This window comes from Coturnix japonica, chromosome 15 (assembly GCF_054131305.1).
Source record: "Coturnix japonica strain WE chromosome 15, WE-NBRP24, whole genome shotgun sequence".
Classification (NCBI taxonomy): Eukaryota; Metazoa; Chordata; class Aves; order Galliformes; family Phasianidae; genus Coturnix; species Coturnix japonica.
In genome coordinates, this window is record NC_140677.1 from 4,195,001 (window position 1) to 4,221,645 (window position 26,645).

Genomic DNA, 26,645 nt, shown 5'->3' on the forward strand with positions numbered 1-26,645 from the left:
CACTTAGCATAGGTGTTAGTCACAGTGGGGTAAGGAGGCCGGGTGTTCTGTGGTGTAAGTCCAGGGTGTTAAATGTAGCCCATTGTGTGGTACAGATCATGAAATGAGGGCAGTTGAAGGTAAAACAGCACAGAACAGTGTTTGGGTTTGGTGGCGTTGGGTTTTTCTGCACTCATGTGACGGTACCAGTCTGAAGACACGGCTTTAGCCTGAGCCTTACAGCAGTTTTATTTTAAGAGCTTTATTTTCTTTAAATTTCTTTCAACATTTGCATGGGAGAAGCTTTTCAGGGCACGTGCTACAGTAAACCTCGAATTCTAGCTGGTCTGCTGTTCTGGATGACTTTTTGTTTCTTTTGGATGAAGACTATTTGTTTTACAGTGACCGTCTGTATTTTTCTCTCTTTTATTGGTATATATTTTGCACATACTTATACACCGAATTTTGTGTGGTTTTTCATTCTTTACACAATCATATGTTTTATTTTAATTTTTAATCACATAAACGTGAAGGTTCTATGAGATTTAATTATTCACGTATTGCATGTGTTACATTGAGATATATCTAGCATCTTCCAGTCCAATAGTATGAAATCATATGTGAAATAATATTACCATAACTTCTTGATCTACTTCTTTTGCCTAATGGAGGAAGGACAACTGTTCTGCAGAATTCCTATTACATACAAATAAGCCACGTTCTGAAACATGTGCTTAAGATATAATGTGTGATGGGAGGAGACTGAAGCCAAAAAGCAGGACAGAGAAAATTAAAAAAATAATTATAAAGAAAAACACTAAAAATCAGACAAGGCTTAAACAAAAATAAATCTCAGATACTGATAAAGACATGCTGGGTGACATTCAGATTGCTTATTCATCCTGGTAACTACTTTTTCCTTTTTGTTTATCCATTTCACTTAATGATTTTCTGTGTATTGTTACAGACATCTCAACAGTGAGCATGCGCTGGATGATAGAAGTACAGCCCAATGTAGAGTACAAATGCAGGTTGTACAGCAGTTAGAGCTACAGGTAAAATGAAATTTATTTTAATATTACTTCAGTATTAATCAAATCCAGTTCTCGACAGCACTAAAAAATGAGTTCTGCTTTACCCACTGTGATTGAAAACCAGCTTTCAAAACCTTCTTGTAGTAGTTTTAAAAACCGTCAAAAGAAACTGCAGCTTCATTTCCTCTTTTCTAAACTGTAACTTGAAAAGAAATAGGAAACTTAAGCAGGCTGACTGATTGGAAATCCATCCGTTTGTATCTAATGCTTTCTCTACTCACCCGGGGGGTGGAGGGAGGTGGGAGCGATGAGATCCCCTTCATTTAGAGATGCTGATACGAGAGAATTGGTTGATGTTTACTTCAAAACGCTGCATGACCTGGCTTGTTTAGTGGTCTGTCATATACTAACACTCTCCATGTATTAATATTATTATTTTGCCATTTGTAGCAAATGATTTTTTTTTTAAATAATTGCAAAAAGGGAGTAAACTGGAATATATTGAATGCAATGTAAAAATATGACCTGTTTGTGCAACTGCCTTTCCGAATGCCTTTGAGTTCTTTCTGTCTCTCTGCACCTCGCTGCTGTAGCTGGGCAGCTTTGACTGTCTGTCTGTGTGTAGGCAAGAGGTTAGCAAAGAAGGGGAAATTAAAACAATGTTGTACATTATATAGTTACCAGCTATTGAAAAACCTATTTTGTATGCAAGACAGCAGTGTAGAGATATATGGAAAGCCTTGGGCTAAGTACAGAAGATAATTACATTTGGAATTTTACTGAGTTAAGTCATTTATAGCTTCAAATAGTTGGAGAGAAAAATCAGCAAAAACACACTTAAACTTCTTGTTGTTACTTTTCAAGATAAGCATTTAAAAAAATTCCTTTTATCTTCTTATCTTACAAATTACCCTTCTTCTTTCATAGATATTTCCTATATTTTATTTTCAGGAACACGCTGGTCATGACGCTCTTTCACTGTTAGCTAAAGCAATATAAACTATTTTAATATAAGTTTTATAAAAACCAAACTACCAGTCATAAAATGTCAGAGTCTTGCAGGAAATGTTATGAGAAGTGGTCTGTTATTTTAACAAGTTTCTTGAGAATTAGAAGAACAAATCCGCAGTCTTCCTGGTAAACTGAGATATGAGATGATCTTTTACCAAGATGCGATAATATTCGTGCTGAAGGTAAATGGAGATTCTTCAGTTACAGTCAGCTTGAAAAGCCTGAATCCTTCCTTCCTTCCTTCCTGCAGTTACTGGGCACGTTTGTGCCTGGAACTACTGCCCCAGTCATGAACAGCACAGAGATGATTTCAGGTTACCACCTCTTTGTAGGTCCTTGGCAATATTACTGAGAAGTTTATCAGTGCTGAATCATTCTGATTGATTGTCGTAAGTGACTAATGTTCACGAGTTCACACCCATTTAGTGCTGAGGAATACATTCTAGCTCAGAGTCGCTGCATGAGGTCCCCAAGACAAGAACATCATTTCAAAGTGGTATAAGGGCCAAGCCAAAAATTTTTGTTTGTGTTTGGTTTTGTTACTGTTATTGTGGAGTTTTTTTAACAGTCTTACTAGCAGAGTAGATAGGGTGAAGTGGAGGCTTAGTGTAGCGTGGGATGCTGATAACAGTGAGACTGTATGCATTAGCCAGGAGGGATGAGTGGAGAAGCAGGTATGTCCTGCTTCTGAAATGCCCTGGATCTCCCCGCTTCTCCCTCTCTTCATCCAACATGTCAGTCCTTGGGATAGTTTGCATAAGTATGAACATGGGAGAGACAGAAAAATTATCCTCCAGCTTATCTCCAGTTTATCTGGCTGGGACCTGTGCTTCACAGAGCTGTGATACAGTGTCAATCTAGCTCCATTGCAGAGCTATCAGCGACCTGATCTGCAGCACCCACTGTGATACAGCAAGGGCAGCTCTACCAGGACCATCAGCCCAACTCTCCTGCAACAGAGTGGCACAAATCAGCCCTGTGGACAACCTGTTCTGATAGCCAGGTAGGAGAGGGACCCCATAGCTTCAGGGAGGAGCAAATCCATTGCATTTGAGGGGTGCACTTCAGGCTTTGAGTGTGATGGACCCAAATGCAAGCTTTTTTTCCCTTTTTTACCCAATGTAATTATTTTATCTGGAGAAGCTTTGTCACTGTCATGGAGAGAAGTTCCACGACTTCTAAACAAAGCAATTTTTAAATGAACTTTTTGAAAAGAATCGAGTCAGATGTTATTTGATTGCAGATGGACTTTAGCAGAAGTATCACGAAGCTTTTCCATCACAAACATGTTTTAAGTATCACAGACAAGGTAGAGATCTCCTCATATTTCACTTAGTTTAAACAATCTTGACACGATCATTTGTTGCCATTATAAATAATGAGAACTGGGTAAAACACAAACACAGGAACATATCCCTATCCTTAACAAGATCTTAGCTGGAATAGGGCATTTATTTTGTAGCACCACCTTTGAATGGAAAAACATTTCAGGACAGCAGCAAGGCTCTGACACACTTGATAAAGGTATCTCCTAATAGGAGAACACAGAGACAGCTGGCCATTTTCAGTGGAGTGAAAGTTCTACTTCATGAAGCATCCATTGACACTCTTAAGAAATGGATCCTGAACCTTTCCTTGCACAGCCTTATGAGGCACCTAACAGGAGGGAAGAGGCTGAGTCTTGGTTGTCTCTTGCATTGCTGATGGCTGGCTTTCTTCTCCTTTGTCCATAGTGTTTTTCCAGAATCCTGCTGCTGATCTTTCTCTTCCCATTGTTCTGGCCATGTTAGTCCTGTTGAATACCCTCCCTGGGTTTCCATTTTCACATTCCTGCTTCTTGCCATTATTTTCTGTCTGCTTTTCCTCCTGTGCAATGTCTGCACCCTTCTGTGCCTTCTGTCTTGCTCTTTGGTTCACAGACTCCTGTACTTCCCCTCTTCCTGAGCCCCTTCTGTGCCTTCCCTCTCCTGCTTATCACGTGTGCAGTTTCAGGATTTAATCTTTCCAGAGCGACACACGTGTCCTGATACCCAGATTTTCAGAGCACTGTCTGTGTGCTCTGGAAGAATTTTCCATGGAGCCACTATTAGGAACCTAGAATGTGGTTGGACCCCAGAGAACTGAAGGAACCTCAGAAAGTCAGGCTTGCCATGAGGATCTGGGTGGCCATCTGAAAACTGCCACCATTTAAAGCTTTCAGAAAGAACACCAAAAAAAGGAATGAGGCTTCAGATGGGACTGTGTTGCTAGGGGGCCTTTTTTTAGCCTGCACTGTGCAGAGCAGCACTCTCAGGTTACATTAAGCTCCACAGAAAACTAAGAATTTGCTGTCTGTAATCTGCTCCTCAGTGTTGGACCTTCAAATCATGGAATCATAGAAGTGTTTGAGTTGGAAGGAACCTTTAAGATTGCGTAGTTCCTGCCCCCCTGTTACAGACAGGGACACCTCCCACTAGACCAGGTTGTTCATAGCCCCATCCAGCCTGGCCTGATAAGGCCCTTGCCCTCAGGTACTGAGTTTTACCAGGCTGCCTCTGGACCTGTGAACATTTCAGGATGCTCTAAGTCCTTGCCACAGGGAACTTTTATAGATCTGCACCCTTTGTTCTCTTAAAAGGCCCACCTTGTGGTTTCTCCTATGCCACTAGTCAGGATTGTCATGCAGGGGAGGGCTCTGCAGCCAGAGACACAGATCCCTTTCTAGCAGGGCACAGGAGAGCTGTGGGTGCCAACTGAGTCCATAGGTGATGAGGACATTACTCCTCCGCTCTGCCTGTCCTGCCCCATGCCACTGCTGGGGAAGAGATTACCAGTCCTACTTCAACTGCACCTTGAGTGTATGCATTCAAATTCGGTTTTGTAGCAGGAAAGCAAACAATTCCCAACAGAAGCTTAGAAGCACTGGAACAGAGCTGCAATAATCAGTTTATTTTTGTTGTGTAACAGTCCTTGCCCAGTAACACTATCAGTAGAAGAGGAGCATTTCCCTGCAGGTCCATTAAGAATCCTCGTTGTGGACAATCTGCACTCCAGTGAGTCCCACCAGTGAGAATGTGCTCCCACCAGTGCCCAGCGAGTCTTATGAGGGACCTTGTTGGAGGAGGGGCTGCTGGTGACATTCTGGTTTTTTATCACTACTGCTTCCTGGCATGGGGGAAAAACAGTTTAAAGAAATTCTTCAGATTTTTTTACTTCTCTTCAGTGCTTTGAAACTGAGAGACCTCTATTTTTCATAATTTAAACTCCTGCCTAACTGGGTGAGTGTTTGAATTCCTAGACTATGACAAAACACCAGCGTGCGTCTGCCTGAAATGTCGAGAGGATCTTTAATAACGTTCACCCACCAGAAACGGCACTAAAAGCGTGCTAAGATGATGACTGAGAACAATAAAAGCAAGGACCCCAGCTGCTCCAGGCCAAGCACCGCTCCGTTTTTGCCGAGGGGCCCAGAGGAAGCACGATGCAGGGCGTGCTCCATGCTGGCTTTGCTGGTGGCTTTCCCTGCTGCCACTGCTCTGCTGCAAGCAGGAAGTTTTCAGGTGCCTCTGAGCTTTATTTGTTTTGGCTAAAGCTTTGGTTCCTGCGGTAGCCTGCAGACCAAAATTTAATGCACAGATGACCCTGCCAAGCAGCCCCAGCGCCCGAGAACTGCTAAGAATGAGAGATTGCACAACAGAGCTGCACCGAGAGTAAAATATTTATTGTTTTTTATTTGTTTTGTGGAAAGCACAGCAGCTGAGGGGTGAGACCTCTGCTTTGTCTGAAGAAGTCCTCAGAGGACTCTGAATGCGAGATGTTCCCACTGCACTCCTAAGAGCCAGTCCCTGCTCTTCTGTGATGTCCAGAGCAGATCTGAGGGCAGATTGCAGGATATCTAATATCACCTTTAGCTTTTCTCTCTTGCCATGGAGATTTTTGACCAAGAAAAGAAAAGCAGCTCGCAAGGGCCAGTGATTTGGCTTTTGCACTTCCAGAGCACACAGTGGTGACAACATTTTTTCCTTTATTTAATTCCTGTCTTGGAAAGTTGTGTGCCAGGTTTTATCCCATTGTGGCGTCTTTCTGGCACAGGCAGAACCCCTTTGCCCTGCAGAGAGCAACACAACCTTGACTGGAAGGTTATGAATGGGGATTTATAACCAAGTCTCTTTTTGTATACACTTAGCCCAGCTTTACTGCTACAAACAGATGACTGTGATAAGATGGGCAGGTTGTTCAACATTTCACTGGAATGTGAGCACAGTTCTCCTCTTGGCATCAGGGACCTGATTGTCTAAAGGAAAACTACAGAAACTGTCATATCTAAGAACCTGATCCAAGTCCTGCTGGAGACAGGAACCTTTATGTAGAGTGTGTAGGTTAATAACTCGCTTTTGTCATTAGTTGTCATTAGTATTGTCTCCTAATGCAATCCCAATTCTTTTTTTTTTTTTTTTTTTTTTTACTTTTTTTCCCCCTTTTTCTTTATTCTTAAGAGCAGCCAGAAATCATCCAATTTTCCCATAGAAAAAAAAATATGTATATATATGTATATAAATGTACATATATATATATATTGTTTCCCAAACCAGTGAGATTTAGTGCCTGGTCAGTGCATTAGTAATGCATTTGGAAGCAATCCTGGCTACAGCTGTACACTGTGATCTTCAGATCTCAATGGGAAAGTGCTGGGAAAGTCTATGGGCATCCCCTTAACATCTAGCACAGGACGCTGGCCACACTTCTGGCCTGTGTTGCGTTGGATGTGGGTACTGTTTCTGCCCAGCTGCCTTTTGGCATGCACCTTAGGGATTCCAGCAGTGGTGATTCCAACTGCTGCTCTTGTCCCAGCTGGATTCCCCTGCCAGCCCCCGGGGGGTTTTCCATCTCTTCAGGGGTCGCAGTGATGTGGGAGCCACAGCCTATCCATATAGTGCTCGTCCCACAGTGCAAAAGGAGGACAAGGCACTCAGGGTCATTGCACAGCGTGCCTTCTGCCGCGCTTCCCGGGTTAATAAACATGATTCACTGTTGTCTTTTAGCTGTCAGGGCTAGAGTGAACCTCTCGGTGCCAGCAGGTCTAGCTTTTCTTGCTGAAGGGCTAATGCATTTTGCTTTGAGAAATACTGACACCCAGCACCAAGCGTTAGCTTTGCCTCATGAACAGAGCGTATACAATTTCCAAACTGCTCAGCAATAAAACTCTCCCGTCTTGGGCATTGGTGCCAACTGTTTAATTAGGAATAAGCAGAGGTTGGGTTTTATTCCTACAAGTAATAGAGTGTTTTTTTTCTCCCCCTTCAGCTTGCAAAAGATAAAGAGCGCCTGCAAGCCATGATGACACACCTGCATGTGAAGTCAACTGAACCAAAAGCCACCCCTCAGCCTGTAAGTACTGAACTGTGCAGAAAGCAAAACCAAACCTCACACCAGACCTCTTTTTCCTGTTTCCCACCTGGGTGTGTGACATGAAGCGTGGCTTTGCTGTGTGCCGCTGCAAGGAGACAGCTTTCTAGGGGATGCAGCCCAGGGACCCAGCTCTCCCCTTCCTCTGGGGAGTTTGATGGGAGCTGGACCCCAAAGAGGGACCTTCTGGTGGTCTGTGGGTTGCTTTACATCGGTACCACTTGCATGAAACCTTAGGAAGTGTTAGGAAGGAGATGTGATTAAATTATATGTAGTGTATTTATTTGACTTTCTCCCTGTCTGACGGGAATTTACAGTAGAACAGACTCTTGTTGCGCGTTTTGATGATAATCGCTGTTGCCTGGTATCAGGTTTTATACCATTGAAACTGAGAAGGGAAACCTCCACTGTGGATTGCTCTTCAGAAGAGGAGCCGTGGGGTGGCCAGTGGGGTAGTGGGGGTTGGTCAGCCGCTCCATAATTTCCTGGCTAGGCAGCAATTGGCTTCGCAAGCCAAGGCATCTCCTGGGTCCCCCAGCACAGGGCAAACCCTCCATCTTCTTCTCTGACCAAAGCGACTCCTCATCTGCTGTTTTCTTCTCACCTCTTAATGGTGAAAATGCTCCTCAGAGCTTCAGATGATTATTCAAAATGGAGAGAGTGCTTTGCTTCTTGATTTTAAGATTTGTAAGATTTAAAGGTACACTGGCTTTATTTGATTTTGCTTTGAGTCATTGTGTGAAAATTAATTGAGCGTTGACAATCTATAGTTAGTACTAGCAATTTTAATCAATATGCAATGATGCAGCATAATGACAAAGTATTGGTTTATCTGTTTTGACTGATTTTTTTTCTATAAATAAAGCAAACATACACCCATATATGTGTGATTTATGGTGATAGAAATAAAAAAGAGTCAGACTATTAACCCAGCAAATATGGTAGCCTGCCAAGATGCAGTTGGTAGACAAAATTAATGTCTGAAACAGAACACATTACAGAGATAGAGAACATAAAATCATTAAACACTTCGCGCACCCATTTTTACTAGAAACGGATTTCTCACTTTCCGTGTAGTTGGGAATAAATGGCTGCAGAGGTGCATGGGAAGGCTAAAGGATAGAAAAATACAGGCTGTTCAGGAACGCTGGAGCAGATGTGAAAGTCAGTGGGACGTTTTTGGGGCAGTCTCGGGTAGAGTTGAGCGGTAGGTACGAACCCTTCCATTTCAGCTGATGAGGTTCCTGAAGCTGCCTGATGCGGTGGATACCAGCTCTCCAGAGTGGAAACTGCGTGCAGCGTCTATAAAAATAGCATTCTTCTAGTTCCTCATATCCATCTCGGCCTGAATGCAAATGCTTGAGCGCATTGTTGGCAAAGTGCGTAGACCCAACAGAATGGGAGGAGGCTTGGTTTCTATAGCTCTTACTGGATTAAAAATTAAAACGGCGGAATAATCTGGGAGTCTCAAAGCACTCTGCCTGGAGGCCTTTCGTAACAGCAGTGCCCCTCAGGAGGAAGGATTAAAAACTAAAGGGAGGAAATCACAAGAAGGCGAGCGGTGTTTGGCAAGGCAGCCGGTGATCAATGCTGCGCCGCAGAGGGCAGCAGCTTTGGCGGGCCTTGTGGGCTATGGGGGTAACAGGCAGTGTCGCCGTGAAGATTAGTGTTAACAGCTAATAAACAGGGAAAGCAGAGGAAAAGGGAAAAAAAAAAAAAAGAGAGAGAAAAAGGAACGCAGGGGGAAAAGGGCTGTCTTGATTAGTATTAAAAATGTTTTACATTCTGGAAAATTATAGCTTTGTTGGGGACCTCCTACTAAATTTATTTTTAACTGCTCTATTGAAAATTCTGTACCACTAGTCAACATTATCTCTCAGTTGCTCAGCACAGTGTTTCTTTATTAAAAGAAATAGGCATGAATATTTTTGACTGAAAAATTAATAGCTTTTGAATTCATACACAGCAGGTTTTCTTTTGCAAAGAAGTCCAATATCGCTGCACAGCACTTCTATAACCATTTATTTAGAGTCCAAGTCAAACCTTTGACAGCTAGAGCAGTGTTACAAGCCAACATAAAGAACTCCAAGATGTAAACCAACAATAGGCAGTCTGTGTGAGGTTTGCCATTGTCAAATACATAGATTGTTTGGATTAGTTTATGTAAATGTACTGTTGTATTACCCTTTGGAAAAAAAAAAGATCACATTTGTGTATGAAAAGTGGTTTCGTTCACAGGCAGCATTATAAATTCCTTATCCTTTAACTTACATGTTAGAAGTAAAAATTGGTGCCTGACAGGCCTATATTGTGTGGCACTCTGTTGTTGGATTGAAACTGCCTTCTTTTCATTTATTGAAATATAGAAAAATTTATTATAGATACCATCTGATAAATCAGAAATTATTAAAATATGTATAGGTGAAGCATTTGAAAATTAATTATAAAATGTAGGAGTATAGTGTTTTGCATAAATTGTGCTTTCGTTATGAAAAAATACACAGGCACCGCATAGACTCTGCTAGACCCCAGTCCTTTTAACTCGGTGGGATAGGACTTTGGTAAAAAGATCTGATGACCATTATTGCAGTGCAAAGTATTCTTTACATCCAGTAATTAATTTTTTTGCCAACATAACTAATGCAAGGTGTATGTTAGAATTAATATATTATGGCACATCAGCAGTTACAAAGGAAAGAGTGGCTGCAAATCCAAACGTAGCAATGAATTGGGATTTAAAATTACACCCTTTTCATGGCTGAGGAAACGTTTTTATTCTGTTTAAAGGATCTTAATGCTTGTTTTGAAACTGTTTTGTTGCTGTGAGGCGGAACTGGTGCCTGAGCTGCTTACTTCACTGGTGCTTTCAGCACATGCCTTGTGTAACCCGTGCTGGCCATTGGCCTCCGGTTGGGCTTCACGCAGGGCTGAGCGGTGGTGGCTGGACCCTAGGTAGCTTCTTGGTGCTTCTGCACCAATTTCAGCTCAGCCAGGTGTGGGGAAGCTGGTCCTGTCCATTGATCACATCCCCACCTCCAGGTGGCTTTAGCTCCTTGCAGTTATTTCCACTCCTCTGGTGGAAGGGCCAGTGCCCCACACTGTTCTACTGAGGCAGTTGCTCACTAAAGCTCTTCAGTTTTATTAAATCCAATGAGACTTAGCATATTCTCATGTAATGTAGTAGTGATAGCCCGAGCTGTTGGCACATGGGTCTGTATGTGGGGTTGCTGCAGGTAGGGTAGCTCTTCTGCTTCTGGGGAGCTCCTTTATGGGCAGCCAGGAGAGTGGCGCTGGGGTCAGGCTGAGCACTGGCACAGGTCGTGCCGGCTGCCTGTTTGCTAATGGCCAGCTTTGTAATTATGGCATCCAGAGGTGCAGTAGCTTAAAAGAAAATGGAAGTATCTCAGCTTAGCACTTGGAACATGCAGAGATGTTCCTCTTACTGCTGCATGTGTCGTTTTGGTGACAATAAAGGAACGAGAAAAGTGAGAACGAAGCTGTGAAGGAAGGCGCTGTGGCACATCTTTGTAAGGTATGTTTTTTTTCAAGGAGGAACAGAACAGAGAAGCCAGAACAATGATTGCTCAAGAACTGTCACTCTGGTTTTGCTGTTAAGATGGTTCCCTTACATTCTGTTTTCATTGGTGCAAGTGGTAGGTTAAGATAGAAATGTGATTTTATTTTGGAGAATTAACTAACACATAGTCCATAGGAAGGAAAGGAGGAGGAAAAAATCACGAAGCAACAACTCGTTCTGCATACCAGGTGCAACGTCCATCTTTCAAAAACTGATAGAAAACTTGAAGAGAAACTTTTGGCACCTCAAATGAAATGCGCTGTTAGATATCCCTTATTTAATGTATTTTTTTGCCCTAACCATAGCAATTACGATTGTTTTGAAATACTGTTTTTAGCAACTGTAATAACAAAGCATTGAAAAAATGGTCTTTTAACTCTTGAGGTAATGGCTGAGCATTGTAGCTGCCGTAGCCATACTTTATAGTTTGAAAAAATAACGATACGCAGCAATAAGGAGAGATTCTCAAGCACAACAAAAGCTGTTTTTATATACTGGTTTTCATTAAGTCTCACTCCTCAGCTTCAGTTTCCTCAGTGCTGCTGCCAATAACAACACCTGCTAAGTGATTGCTGCCTGCCAGGCTCCCGTCCAGCGCTGCTGCGTCCGAGCTGGAGCAGGAGAGGAGGATGCAGCATTTAGCAAAGCTCTGGGCCCAGCTTGCCATCCCACCCTCCGTGTCAAGAAAAGCAGTCTCTGCTCCAGAGTGTTGTAGGGTCCGACAGCTCAGTTCTGATAAATCCTCAACTCTAATCATGACCAAAACAGCAGCATTAATGGCAGGGGAATCCCTGCCCTGCAGCAGTTGGGTATGGCCTCTCTATGACATTTATAAGTGCTTATTTCTTATTTATTTTTTTTTTCTCTTCTGAAACAGTTTCAGATCAGGGTTTTTTACTGCAGCCACTATTGTCGAAGATATTTACACAAAAAGGAATCAGGCTCAGCCCTAATGGGAGAGCCACTTACTGGAAATCTATTTTACAAGGTGAGAGAGAGGGCTACCTCTCTGTGTTGTTTATATCTAAGGAAAAAACTGTGACTCAGTCTTCACCTTTAATAGGAAGACACGACCATTTCTTGAAAGGGAAGGTTAGTATTAAAATCCTAAGCAGATACTGGATGCTGAAACAAGTAAAGCTTTTATGGTTGTTGAGTTAAAGCGACGCGAGGAACTGTTCTTAAAAACAAACTGAACAAAGCACCCAGCACCCTTTGCTGACTAAATTTACAGGATTTTAGGACTGTAAGCTGCTATGGGGCTTGGTGGCTTTTTGTTGTTTTTTTTCTTGTTTTCTTTTGTGGCTGGAGGAAATCCTCCCTCCCCCATCCCCAGTGCAAAACGTTGCAGTACCAGTTAACCCTTGGCTGGTGGGGCTGTGCCTTGCTGCCCAGTGCTGACTTTGTGCCTTTGTGTGTGATCCCTTCAGACAGAAACCGTCCCTCACCAAAACGTGCTGTATGTGGGACATGGGCAGTGTGCAAAGTACCAGCGTGAACAACTTTTCCTATCATAGAAACTTGTTTTTCAATAGAAAATGTGAACAGCATCAGGAAAAGAAACCCTCCCAGCCCTGTCCCTTCCTGATCTTTGCCCCCAAATTATCATCCTCTGCATGTTTCTGATTGCCGCCAGTATTAAGATTTAATAGTGTACAATTCAGATGAATATTTCAAGATGGCAACAAAACCAACACCATTCATAATTTGTTCTTCTGCTCCAGTTCACCATCGAGCTCTCTGCCTTGACAGTGCAGATCCCATGAAGACAGTAGCCCTCGTCTCCCCATACCCACCCCATGTTTTGGTACCATCGCCAAAGGGGTTGGTCCCCTGCCCCAGAGCAGAGTGGCACCAGGTATGGGGCAGGAAGAGGGAGAACTTTGCTGGCGAGCACCAAGGTCATCTGTCATTAACTCGTTGGTTCAGGCTCAGCACCGGCCGGTGGAGGTGAAGCACAGCACACTCACCACGTTCCAGCTTTTTGTTCTTTCTTTCCTCACAGACTGCAGTCATGTTTAATTTGGAAACTGGGCTCCTTTGGCAAATTAGCAATTAGAACAATTTTGTGGGAATATGTATATGTGTCATTAGTTTTCCTGCAAATTAATAGCGAGAGCAGAGGTCAGGCAGAAATTTTCCACTTGACTGCAGCTCCTCTGTTGAGATTTGGCACTTTGTTTTGGAACGGCCACAGCTGCTCAAAGCCACAGTCTTCCTTTAGGAACTGTCTTTTAATTAGTTTACCTCATAGCCATTATTACAAATATTACTGCCTCCCCTCCTTGAAATAAAATTACTGTTTCTACAAAATATTCCAGTGACATCTTGCACCACTGCACATTGATGGTGGGGTCACTCGAATGCAGCGTTTAATCATTAGATCACCTCCATAAGCATCTCCTAATTAGAGTCCTTACAATACAATTTTATCTGGTAATTAGCTGAGATTGGCTGCTTCCTCTGTAGCTTATTAGTGGCGGCCCAGCAGTGGGTGTGAATCACAGTGTCATTTGTCAAGCCTGTTAGCCCCCCCCCCCCCCTTTGCTCGTCCTCTCTTCTGTTTATTTCTAGTTGCTACCTATGCTGAAAAGCCTAAAGAAATCTAACTCGATTCAAATTCTTGAAGCAGGGAACGCTGACCTTTGGGGATTCTCTCTCGCAGCTCCCTGGTAGAAACAGATTAAATGTTAAGTTTTTAAACGCTAAAAAAGGAAGCGAACTCTTTTGAAATGGAGTAGCAAGAGCCGTAATGATGGAGCGCGAGCAGTGATCTTTCCAACAGGAGGGCCTGGCTGCCGAGCCTCTGCCAGAGATGGGCACTTAAAATTGATGCAGATTTGCTCGCAGTTATTGGACTGTTAAAATGTCCATTTAGAAACTGAGATAAAATACAGAAGATTTAATTTCATGGTGAGACCTGTCAGTTGTACTATTATTATCATCACTGGTCCTTTTATCATATGTAATAGATGGATAGATGGATAACAGGGAGACATTACAATGCGTGTGTCCCTAATCAGTGGCCTTAAATCACGCCAGTCAACAAGCAGAGGTGGCTGCGGCACCGCGGGCTTGGAGCACGCGTGTTCCTGATGGAGCATTCCACCAACCCACCATGGCAGGCTGCTCTGGGAAATCACTGCCTGCATTTGGCCACACTCCTCATCATCTCCTGGGTTCTTCCTTCTGTGGCCTCACCACGAGCCGCTGGATGATCCTCATGTGAGCACAGGGCACACAGGGGATGGGTGTCTGCAGTACCTGAGCAGCATGCAGTGCTGCAGGAGGATTTTGTGGCTGGGCTTTAACACAGGCAGAGTTGCTCAAAAAGCAGGGACAATTGATTGAAAAACTGGTGCTATTTATCTGTCGCTCTGCTCTGCCCTTCCTGTGGGCAATCAGCTTTTTGTCTTGGTGTCATTCCTGTGACACGAGAGCCCTTTGTTTTCCATTACCTTTGTTTGGGATAAATCCTGTTATTTTGATAAAGGAACAGCAGTATTTCTGGCTGTTAGAGCAGACGAGGGATGCTAATAGGAGTTTTCTTATCTGGTTACTTTCACACAAGGAAAATTAATACGGAGTCTTATGGATAAACATGAGATGTTTGGGGGCATGTCTGAATTGTGTGCCTCTCCTTCATCTGAAAAGCTTTAATGTCCAGCCAAAAGAAATTTTAATCAGAACAAAAGTTATAAAATTCTGGCCCTGTTAAATTCAGTAGGAATTTTGCTACTGACTTCAATGGGGTCAAGATTTCAGCAATATTATTTGCGAAAGTGCCTAAGGGAAGGAAACGTGGAAGTAGTCAAAGAGCCCTTCTCTCCCTGGTCTTTTCTGATGTCGTTGTTAAGAGATTGGGTTATTTGTTTAAAGTACTCCAGTAGGAGCCACCGATTGTAAGGCAGCATCATTTTTCGGATAGCAAGAAGGGCAGTGAGAAGGAGCGGGTGCTGGTGGTGTGGGTATGGCTGGGTGCAGAAGGAGGATGGGTTCTGATTGGGTTGGATGTTCGGTCCCAGAGGTGTTCAGCTGCTGCTGCTCGTTCAGGTAACACCGTGCCTCCCATCAGGGTAGAGCAGAATGGTGCCACTTGTGCTGGGCTGAGTGGCTGCAGTATTTCATGCGGTGTGATTAATTAAATTATTCCAGAGTTAACCTACTCGGGGCTTTGCTTTTAAAATGGATGAACAGGAGGGAACGGGAAAAAAAAAAAAAAAAAAAGAAGCAATCCCAAATGCTGAAGAGAGAGATTGCGTTACTCCCTACTATGTCCCTAGGAAAATCTGGCCTTTTATTCTTAGGCTGGCGCCTTCAGTAAAATATCCAAGAAGACTGATAGAAGACTGATTAGAAGCCATGCATAATGATAGCATGGAAATAAGAGGTGTGGGGTTCAGATTGAAAAACAATGGAACTGAAATAAAATACCAAACTGGTGATGCACTCTATAAGATCTTGTTTTAAGGTTTGGGTGAAAATCCACTCTTTGTAGTTCTGGTAGTGGGCTGCATTGTTCATGTTATAAGATCCATCTATCTGGAGATGTATGTATTTCTTTCTGTTTGCTAATGGAGATGCTACAACAGCACTTGTAGCTGAAGCAAGCACTCGAGCTGCGTTGTCTGCTCTGAGCATAGGGTAGTTTTCTTAACAAGAATTTCCCCCACCACCTTTAATTAGCCACATTTGCCCTTTGTAATGCAGCCTTCGTCCTTTTCCTCCACAGCTCAATCTGGTGTCCAGCGTCACGCTTTCCAAGACAGCATCTGAGGCTTCTCCACAGAGCTTACCTCATACTCCCACCACCCCGACTGCACCCATCACTCCCGTCACGCAGGGACCGTCAGTCATCACTACCACAAGCATGCACAACGTCGGGCCCATCCGGAGGCGGTACTCGGATAAATACAACGTCCCCATTTCTTCAGGTAAAGAGGTGCTGCTGGTATGGGCCTTCCCCAGCCTGGCAGCTTTCTGTTACCAACACCTGCAGCAGTGGGCTGTGATGATAACAGAACAACTGCTCTTTATTTAGCAGATATTGCCCAGAACCAAGAATTTTATAAGAATGCAGAAGTTAGACCACCGTTCACGTATGCATCTTTAATTAGACAGGTGAGTGGAGCCAAACACAGGCATTTGGATTAGACAAAGTCTCCCTATATGTGAACGCTCTGGATTAAATAGATTTTCAAACCTTTGGTATGTAAGCATGCTCAAATGCTCAAACCTTTACTATAAGGGTTTTTAGAACTGCAATATATAACATAATTGCTTTTGATTAAGTATTACAATACGATGTGATTATTAGGAAATTCATTTCACACAACAGTGAAAATGAGCCTGTTTAAAGATGGCAAGTCAATTATCACAAGCTACAGTAATCTCTGATCCCTAGAATTAATCTGAGCTCTAAATAATTACTGAGCTTTAATCAGCTAGTGAAATGTTTTGCATTTCTCTTTGATTCTGCTTTATGAATGACTAATAAATTAATATTTCTGTAAGGAAACAGAAATAAAAACTCAAAACAATTAGATAATTCCATTTTGAATTTTGCCATTGAACTGTTAAATACAGCCATTAATCTTAGTTCATATTGTGAAAACCTTCCTTCAGGTTTTTGCTCCAAATCCCTTCTCTTATTTTCTCATTCTTTCGTTCTTCCATTCTTTTTGTATTGGCCCAAGTAAAACTCTGTATTTTGTACTGATTTGCCCACAACTCATGTTGCCATTGATTTGCTTCACAAGGCCATCCTTGAGTCTCCAGAAAAACAGCTAACACTAAATGAAATCTACAACTGGTTCACGCGAATGTTTGCTTACTTCAGGCGCAACGCAGCGACGTGGAAGGTAAGCCTTAGCCTGTGTGTGCCTCTTGCCTTTGATACCTGACATGTACAGAATAGACACTGCTGATGACATAACAAATCGTAACGACATGTGGACATGAAAATGTAGATCGGCGGTTGTGACACGCGCTGGGTGCCTTATCTGCAGGAACAATTTGATATTTGGCAGAAAAACTCCTCTGTCTTTGAAAACCACTAATTGAATCCCCCATTATTGGCTTTTATGTTCTGTGATTATGCCACGAGTTCCTCTGTGTGGTTGCTGCTAGCAGTGAAACTCAAGCCCTTCAGCTGGAATGTATTAAAGGAAAAAAAAAAAAAGAGGTAATGTTATTGTGTCGGTGGAAGACAGGCTGTTTGTCTTCTTAGTTATGCAGGCTGTAATCACAACAACTGATTTTTTTTCCCTAGAATCTGTAGATAAATGGATTTCTTTCCTCAATCAGTTGACTCTCAACTACGCACACGGATGTTTTACAAACTTCTTCATTTTATTCACACAGCAGCAGCTCATTGAACATAATACACAAGAAGCAAACCTTACCATAAGAAATCTGTGTAACAGAACTAAAACTTGAAATATTTGGCACTTCAGTTTCCTACCATAACCATCTCTGATGTTATTAGATAAGAGGTCTTGGGAGTTAGTTGTATTTTGGGTGCCACTCTTTCTCTTGTACATAGCATTACAGTAGCCACACTGGCTTCTTAAGCTGGTCTAATTACTAATAGATGAGTCAAAGAAGAGGATCTTGTGTTGCAATAAAAACTGCATCACAGTAGTTTGAGCTGCTCTTAATCTGGACAGCTCTGTTGCGCCCAGACTTCAAATGACCAGGTAGCATGAATATGTTCCATACTTGCTGTTTCATTAGCTCTTTCTGTTTTTCCTGTCTCAGCCTGTATTTGGAATTAATTCCATCAGAGAATGGAGCTAAAAATCATCCTTGGAATTTACTTCATTTTTAGTAGAACAGTTTGCTTTTAATTCAGATCCCAGGACAATTTTTACATTTTCAACCTCAATCTCTAACCTCTAAGGTGCAGGAAAAGTCTCTGTGATTGCTGCTTTGATTTTTCAACTTCAGTTAGAAAACAGGAGCAGTGTTTCACTTTGCAGACTCCTTAATATCCAAAAAGGAAATTAACTTTCCCTGATTTAAGATCCATTTAGACCTGCCTGTCTTTTGCTGCTGGAGTGCTTCCAGTAGGCCTTTTCAGCAGCTGCAGGTGTGGGTGCTAAAGCAAAAATCCTATCTAATTCCAGCGGTGAAAGGAAGTGGAGAAGGGAGTGGAAGAAGGCAATCTTGGCAGCCTGCGAGGCTAGTGTTAGGAATTAGCCTTGCATATCACTTAAAATCGAGTCCCAGGAGCCACGTGCACTAACAGTGTGCATGTACAGAGGAGGAGAAGAGAAGCTGAGCTGGAGACCCTTGGGCTTGCAGAAGAGAACAGCAGGTCTATGCAGAAACCCCTCATGGACACCCTGACCCTGTCCAGGAGCCCATGTTCTGCTTCGCAGCCTGGGAAGAAAAGGTTCATCTCAACTTCTGGCATCTATGCAAGGAATGCAATTTTTGAGCTACTCAGATTTATGCCAGCCTTCAGGAACAGCAGGGATGAAAATGCAGCTCTGCCTTAGCATGATGGGAAGCCCACAGGGCGCAGGATGAACGCAAGGGTCTAATTGCAGAGTCAGAATAATTTGAATATATATATGCTGATTTGAGCTCACCTTCAGCTAATGTGTAGGGGGCATTCGAGTCAGTGTTCCTAAAGTTCAGGTCAGGGTTTGGTGTGGGCTGCCTTCCTTGAGACCTGTTTCAAAACCACGGATGAGCGCAGGAATAACAACCCTGACAAAATGAACCTCTTCCCCAAAATGCAGAGCAGCGGAGCCCGAGCAGTTATGAAAATTACAGACCCTTTCATTTTCTACATTCAAGCATGTTCAGAGTAATTTTTCTGCAAAAGTGGCTTGCATACAAATATTTTTACCAAGGTAAATATATAATCTTAGAATAATAGCTCCTAATTTTTGTGTTAAGCTGATTGCTATGGGAGCACTGTGAACTGGTTCTAACAGGTCAGAGGCGATGCCTGTTTGCTTTTATTTTTTGGAGTAATTTGCTGGCAGTGAATTGCAGCCATGAGGCACAGGCTGCAGGTGTGGCTCTGAAACGTGAATAAAACTGCTAGATAGCAAGTATCCAGAGGCACTGGGAACAAAACAATGGGGTGTTTTTCTGTGTGCGATGAATTCCTTAAATAAGTGATCATACTGAAGACTGAAAGTCAGGGCAGTGCTTCGTGGGCATCCTGCAAATACCCACTGCGTTTGTCTCAGTGTCTTCAGCAAGAGCCTGATCCGGCAGTCCCAGCCCTCAATGGCGAGTCATGCTTCGACTTCAAAAGGAGCAGTAACAGGCTGTAAAGGATTTCTCCGGCATTAGATATGTTTAAAGAATGCAGATATGTTTAAAGAATGCAGATATTTCTACTCAGCTGTGTATTTGGAGACTGTTTACAAACTCCGAGTACTCACTTACTGAACTCTGCTGTATGCGTTTGATCAACTGCCGTATTAACTGGGAGATCAGCTTTCACTGTGGGAAATAGCATTATTATTCTTACGTTTTGCTCCAGACTTGACAGCGTTCCCATTTTCACAGGAAACTGCCTGAGTTACCCAGATGTGGGCCGGCAGCCCTGTGTCAGGTTGTGCTCACACGGAGCTCTGCTCCACTGGCAGCTGCTTTCCGCCCATAAGGTGAGGGACGTTCAGTGTTCTGCTCCACCTCCCAGCCAGGGGGTTTGCCAGAACTTTGACAAAGTAGTGAAAACCGGGAGAAGAAGGAGGAGAAGAGTCGTTAAAAAAAGGAGAACAAAGTAAGGGCAGGATGAATGATCCCCAGATCCCCATGGAAGAGCTGAAGTACACAGAACATGCCACGGAACCAGGCCATCCCCATGTCTGTGGGATCGGGCACCTGCAGCCAGAGGAGATGAGCTTGCTGCCAAGTATCTGCTGAAAGCTCCCATGAAACAGGGACAGGACTTTGCCAGTGATTGCAGGGACATGGAAAAGTAGCAAAAGACTCTTCTTAGCCTTTCCCTCACAAGCACACACATCACTGCTTCTTAATTTACATGACAAATGCACTCTCCATACCCTTTGTTTGCACAGTGATTTAGACATTCATGATTAGGGCTCACTTCCACCATCCAGACCCCATGTTTATTTAAAAAAAAAAAAAAAAAAGATGACAATGACAGGAGGGGAAAAAAAGTGTGGTCTCTTGGTTGCCTAGACCCAGACCATGTGTTTGGCTGGCATTGTGCCTGCTAACGAGTCAACCAGATTGACTAAATCAATGGTGCCAGTGATGATGGATGGAGTTTGTTCGCCTGCATATTCTCAGCAAATGGCTTCTTCTTCTCTCTGCTTTCCAGGCCCCCCTCGGTGGTGCTAGTGATTAGCTCCATGTACCAACCAGAGCAGCTCTGTGCTTGGGAAACCCACACTGTGGGATGTAGCATGGCACTCTGTGAGAGCAGTATGGGGAGCAGAGAGAGCAGAGCCCCAGCTTGCCATGAGGCAGCGAGGTGCCTCATCGTGGCCATCTGAGGGGAAAGTCTGAGTGCTAGTTGTGCTGGGCTCATCCCCCAAACCACAGCACACAACCCAGCACAAAGCCTGGGAGCGCCAGGGTCCCTCCGGGTGATGAGCTGCAGGGATATTATCACTTTGTTTCGGAGAGCCCTCCTCGTGTTTGCACTTGGCAGAGGCTCAGATCAGTCGGTGCAGCAGTTTGCCAAGAACGGGAGCCAACTTCCATATAAGAGCACACAGCAGAGGCAGGGGCTGGGGCCGTGCCGACCAGCTGGGTGCTGCCAAGCCCCTCTCTGTGCCGCCGGTGGGGCAGGAGCTCGACACCTGATTGCCATTAGCCCAGCTGTGGGAAACCACAGCAGCAGCAGCAGCCCCAGTGCCTCTGCACTCCAGAGCCATCCAGACTCACATGAAATCCTTTCTGTTCTTTCACACTGCTTTCTTTTACAGGAGAGGAGAAACCTATGTATTTGTTTTGAAAATGTCAATGCAATGTTCCTCTTGCGTTGTGTATGAAATGTGCCATATTATACAACGTGCGTGTTTATAAAATGATGGCTGTTCTCATTTGCACTGTGGGTAATTGATAAGAATGAGCTGATTTTTTTAATCTTGGGTTGAAGCTTTTGTATTAACTTTGCAAAATAAGATTTAAAGAGCTGGGGTGCGGGGAGAGGGGTTGACATTGCAAAATGAGGGCTGTCAAGCTGACTATGCTGCTGTTCTTGGACAATGATGAGCATTTTCTCATAGAAAGTTTTTGAATGTATTCTCTTGCTGCAGAATGCAGTGCGTCATAATCTTAGTCTTCACAAGTGTTTTGTGCGAGTAGAAAACGTTAAAGGGGCAGTATGGACAGTGGATGAACAAGAGTTCCAAAAACGAAGGCCACAAAAGATCAGTGGGTATGTCCACCATGTTTGAACTTCTTAGCCTAGCTTGGATCATGCTTACAGTTTAACGTAGAGGCTTTTGGCTGCTAGCTGGTGTTAGACCAACCACAGGTGGTTTCGCATTGTTTCAGTTAAGGAAAACCAAGACAAACATCTCATCACTACTGTTTGTATGCCCACCAGTACCCTGACCCTGCTTGCTTGGTGTTTGTTGCATCACATGCTAGTAGCTTTTAGGTGGCAATGCATATTAACCCTCACAAACCATTTGCTTATGCTTATTGCATTTTATTTTCTTTTTCCTTTTCCTTGTATTTGATGTCTGTTCTGTCCCCGATCCCGTGTCCCTTTGTTTCCACTTCATCTCCTTTGCTGCTGCTCTTGTCCCAGGGTGCCATTCGCACCAACCTCTCACTGCATAAGTGCTTTATCAGAGTAGAGGATGAGTTTGGGTCCTTTTGGACTGTTGATGATGAAGAGTTTAAACGTGGCCGTCATATTCAACGAGGCCGTCCTCGAAAATACTGCCCTGATGAAAACTTTGGCGAGCTTGTTGCACAGTAAGAGCTTTTACTTGCTTTAATTTTTTTTTTCTGCTGTTGCTTTGCTTTGCATGATTTACCCATCTCATGTAGGCTTGCATTTCACAAAATAGCGACATCACCTTTGCTGCTAAAGGAGCAAAAGTTTTAGTTGTTATGTGTGTATTTTGTGTGTCCTACTCTGATAATCCAAATGCCTATAATAATAACTCTACTTTGACATGTTTGTTATAGCATTTGTTTATAGCGCTGTGTAGCCTAAACTTATTGTCCACAGTAATGCAGATATGCTGCTGTAGGTCTGTCAGGAGGACAGATATATGCCGGGAGGGGCTTCAGATAAGTTTGAATTCTGATATTTCCGTTTGCTTTCAATGGTATGCCTTGGTTTGCAACTCTTTAATGAATTGATATTAAAAAGAAAAAGAAAAAGGAAGAAGTGAAGTGAGACCATCTGTAAAGATTAAACATCAGTGCATCTTGTGCCTGCAACAACCACACGCAGATATTCCTGGGGTTCCTAAGGCAATTTGGTTTGACCATCCCTCGAAGGCCAGCTGATCCTTGCTGGTTTCTGTGGGAGAGGCTCAGTTAAGACTTCTCTCACCATGTCTTATTCTCAGTGAAAAAAACAAAAAAGCCCAGCAAGTGGTAAAACTTTCTGGAGATGTTTTGCACTGGCACTTAGTATCTGCTTTGCATTTGAGAATTTCTTTTTCCTCCAGTGGGGACTGGTGATTTTTAATGCCCACTAAAGAGTGGATAAGCTCACCATACGTGTTCTTCAAATCCACCTCCATATTTAAACTTAAGATGACCAAAGCAAAGGTCTGAGATACCACATTAGATGTGTTACTAGAATGGCCATTAGGGCTGTGTGCTCCCTGCCACTTGGCTGCAGAGCAGCAGGAACAGCTGGTTTGCCTCTGTGCCACCTCCCCTCTCTCCCCACATCCCAGACTGTAAGGGGTAGGAGTGAAGGCAGTGCCAACTCTTTCCCCGTCAGGAAATAATGTAGCTCAAAATCCACTCTTGTCACGGTCCCCCATTCATTTGTAAGGAATTCTGCTGCCAGTGACTTTGAGAACAATTTGCCATGCACAGTATTTAAGTGTTCCATGATGCTTTTGGTCATAGCCTCCTTACGATGGACCCTTACGTGGTAACTGGCTCCCAGAAATGCTGAATACTGGAAAATTTCTCCTGAACACAGTAAAATGAGCGGAGATCCCAAGATGTGCTACTAACACAGGGTAGTAGGACACATGGTGAGGTAACGTCACGAGATAATGATATTCCTTATTTAGTAAAGGCAAATATGTTAACCATAGGCAAAAACTCTGATATTTTCTTTAAAGAAAAAGAGAAATGAAAGAGAACTTGTGTGGAAAAAAACAGTCTGAGCAGTAGTTTTCTGATGTGGGAGGAAGCATTACATGCTTGAGATGTTCACATAGAGGTTGGTTGCATTTAACTCTCCTTTTTATGTTTTTCTTATGCAGTAACCCTTCTCTTATTAAAAACATACAGACCAGCCACACCTACTGCACACCTCTCAATGCTGCTTTACAGGTAAGATTAATGACTGTGGCAAATATGCAACAGAGGCGTGTGTCTTCCCCACTCATTTCAAAATATATTAGCCTTGCTCTAATTAGATATTAAATTTTAATTCCGTTAAACTTTTTTCTTAAGTGCATAAAGCATCATAGTCCCTGGAGGCAAACACATATCAGGCTGCTTCAGCATTAGCTAGATGCTTAGCATTTTGAATATTGTGGCAAAAAAATTAAAAGTTCACTTATTAATATTTATCAGCAGTATCATAATTTCCATCCTCTTATTTCAGAATTTCACTTGAGGCAAAAATACCACAAGTGTAATTACTCTAGCACAGCTATTAATGTGCTGAATGATAGGATACTGCGCCACGTGACCTTCTATTGTTCATGGTTTTAAAGAGAAAGCGGATCATTTTTCCCCCTTTTCTTTTAAGGGCTATGTTTGCGTATCTTCCTGTTGTTTAAAAAAAATAAATGTCACAATTCCTATAGGAAAAACATGGGAATCTGTATTGGTTTCAACGACTGCAAGGCAAACGTTTTGTTTTTTACAGTACAGAAATGCACAGAGCATTTGTTGCACTGTTAGGAACTGTCATCCTGAAAGCGCGTTCTTCTCCAGCCCCTTTTTTGTGTGCTGTTGATGAGGTTTGCTTTTTTGTTGTTGTTGTTGTTTCTACAAATTCCTGAGTCCATCTGAACAACAACAGGGAATGTCAGGAGTCACCGACTGAATCAGAGGCACAGACATATTACTGTGCCCTGGATTTGCAGGGTGTTGTGTTTGCGCTGAGGCCCAAGCCCCATCCATACCATGGAAATGCAGCCAGGATGCAGCACCGCCTGTGGTTGTATCCCCATTGTGTGTGTGTGTTGAGGGTCACTTCTCCAGTATCTCAATGGTGGCCATGGATATTTGCTGGGGCCACTGCATTCTATAGAAGCTTTAGCAGACTTCTCTGAACCAGGAAGCAGATTATTAGGAGGAAAGTGATGTTCTGCATTTTTTGTCATGATCGGAGTTTATGCAGTAACTTGTGAAAAGCAAATGAAAGCATGTTTAAATGAAGCAACTGTAAATACCATTCATTAGTAACTTATTTTCCCTTGAGTCTTGTGAAGTGTGATTTTTAAAGACCGCTTTGTCTCTTGAATAGTATTAAGATTACAAGCACATTTTACATTCATGAGGCTGAAAGGCAAAAATGAAATGATCCTGCATTTCTTCACGTTGTTAACTATGTGACTAATTTCAATTAATATGCTTATCATACGGAACTGTTCATGTTTTATTTCTCAAGCACGTGTCGTTGTCGTCATCTCCATCCATTCTTGTCTTCTGTGATAACCTCCAAGCTGCCTTCCTTCCCTACCTTCCCTGGCAGAGACACATGCCCATGGCCTCACGTAGCGTGGTAGGAACTCAGCTGATGGAGAAAAGAGCCTGGGCCAGGTTTTCTCCTGCTTGCATGTCCCCTGTAATGAATGGGGTTGAGAAATCATGCTATCCATTGCACCCTCCTTTGGTTTTTAAACAGATTGGCAGGTTCCTCTCTGCTGGGTGTACTGGGAATCCGGATCCCCTGGGATGCTCCTGGTACAGGGCATCTTGAGCAGAGCTGCACTGTGGGAGCTCAGTGCACACTGACCTCCTGCTGCAGGCAGCTTCCCATATGGCTTTTCTTTCTCTGTGGGGTGGCAGAACCACCCCTCTGACATCTCCTCCATCTGCTTTCCCTCATGGCTGTGCAAGGCAGGGGCACACAGCTCTCACCAACACTGCCTTTTCCAAACGGGTTGTCGAGAGGTTTTGTGCTCCCCAAACCACCCCCTCAGCACTGTGATTATAGCACATACTCCTCATGTCCCACCTCTCCCCCAAGAAACTGCTTTACTGCAATTACAAGTTATCACTGTCGGTGAAGAACTTGAGTCATTATTTTGCCAAGTGCAGGAAATGTGAACCATTCTTCGCGTCCCCTCATCACAATGAGTTTGCCGGTTGTTGAATCAAGAAGATAAAAATAATCCTCCCTGTTAGAATAGCTTTTGTAATCATGTGTGACACATAGGGCTACACATGGAGAGGTCAACATAAGGAGGAATAAAAGGGGCCATGCCCCCAAAGATGCTGCAGGTAGAGCTGGTCATCCCTCAGCCTCATGTGTATGGGAACAGCAATGCTGGCCTGGATGGTGGTGAGCATGGAGCTTGGTCCCATGAATTAGGAGTGGAGGAGAGCATTCACTGGGGAATGCATATGTGTGAATTCCCCTCCCATGGGCAGGTTTGCATCATGCAGACCCTCAGTCAGATGGATTTTCTGGCTCTGTAGCCAGCTGACCTCCCGCCAGCTTGGGTCAAGCACAGCCGAGCCAGCATCTGTGGTCCTAGTGCTGACGCTGACAGAAGGCTGTGGATGATGTCATCTGGATGTGGCTCAGATGGGTAAAGTGGTGAAATGTCCTTCGAGTCCCTCAGCACCACAACCCCTAAGGCCTGCCGCCCTCCCCACACACACAGCCCCGCATAGCACTGGGTTCCTTGGGGCTCCCGCTCTGCCTGGCTGGGCACGGGACTGTGCTGCCAACATGAGCTAATCCTGACATACAGTAAATATTAGCAGGCAGAGCGGTGGGAATCAGAAGGGAAATATTTAACAGTTCATTCTCTTTGTAGAAAGATTGCCATTTAGAAAGTTGACTGCAGTGTGCCTCTGCGTGGTGCCTCTTTAGAAGGGTGAAAAACCTCAGTGAAATGGTCACATCTGCAGTAGCGAGGTGGAAAGCTGGGTTGTTGGTGCTGAGAAAGAGCGGGGGAGGATTTGTCAGAATTCATCAGATTCCCACTTTTCCAGTGACAAGGCAGGACTGAGAATTTCACATGGGCTGGTTTGGCTCTCAGGTACATCAGTGCAGGCTGCACAAGAAAATCAGGCTCGGTAGCGTTGTCATCCCGCTGTGTGCCTGCCTGCGCTGGTAGGAAGGAGTTACCAGCCGAGCGAGTTCTAATTTTTTTCCTCATTAACCTTCATTAAAAACAAAGCCAAAAGCCAGACCTAAGCTACCAAAGAGAAAAAAACCAAACCAACCCAAAGCCCCAATCATAATTTTGTAAAATGAAAATAGGAAAAGCACATTTTATTTTTCCAGGAGGTGTAATTCCAAATAGGGAATGGAAAGCTCCATT

The 26,645-nt window shown here is 43.5% G+C and overlaps 1 protein-coding gene across 50 annotated transcripts in view; it reads left to right on the forward strand.

Annotated features, from left to right (window-relative positions):
- FOXP1 (forkhead box P1) overlaps positions 1-26,645 on the forward strand; it is a 338,964-nt gene that overhangs the window by 301,036 nt on the left and 11,283 nt on the right. For 25 of the 50 annotated variants that reach the window (XM_085516176.1, XM_085516177.1, XM_085516172.1 and 22 more), the window contains 7 exons: positions 947-1,034; positions 7,308-7,391; positions 15,719-15,920; positions 16,028-16,107; positions 16,746-16,847; positions 21,743-21,912; positions 23,397-23,466. In XM_085516176.1, the coding sequence (XP_085372302.1) occupies positions 947-1,034; positions 7,308-7,391; positions 15,719-15,920; positions 16,028-16,107; positions 16,746-16,847; positions 21,743-21,912; positions 23,397-23,466 (796 nt within the window). Of the gene's footprint in view, positions 1-946; positions 1,035-7,307; positions 7,392-15,718; positions 15,921-16,027; positions 16,108-16,745; positions 16,848-21,242; positions 21,365-21,742; positions 21,913-23,396; positions 23,467-26,645 lie in introns of all 50 variants that reach the window. The other 25 variants (XM_085516194.1, XM_085516198.1, XM_085516195.1 and 22 more) reach the window with 4 other exon arrangements.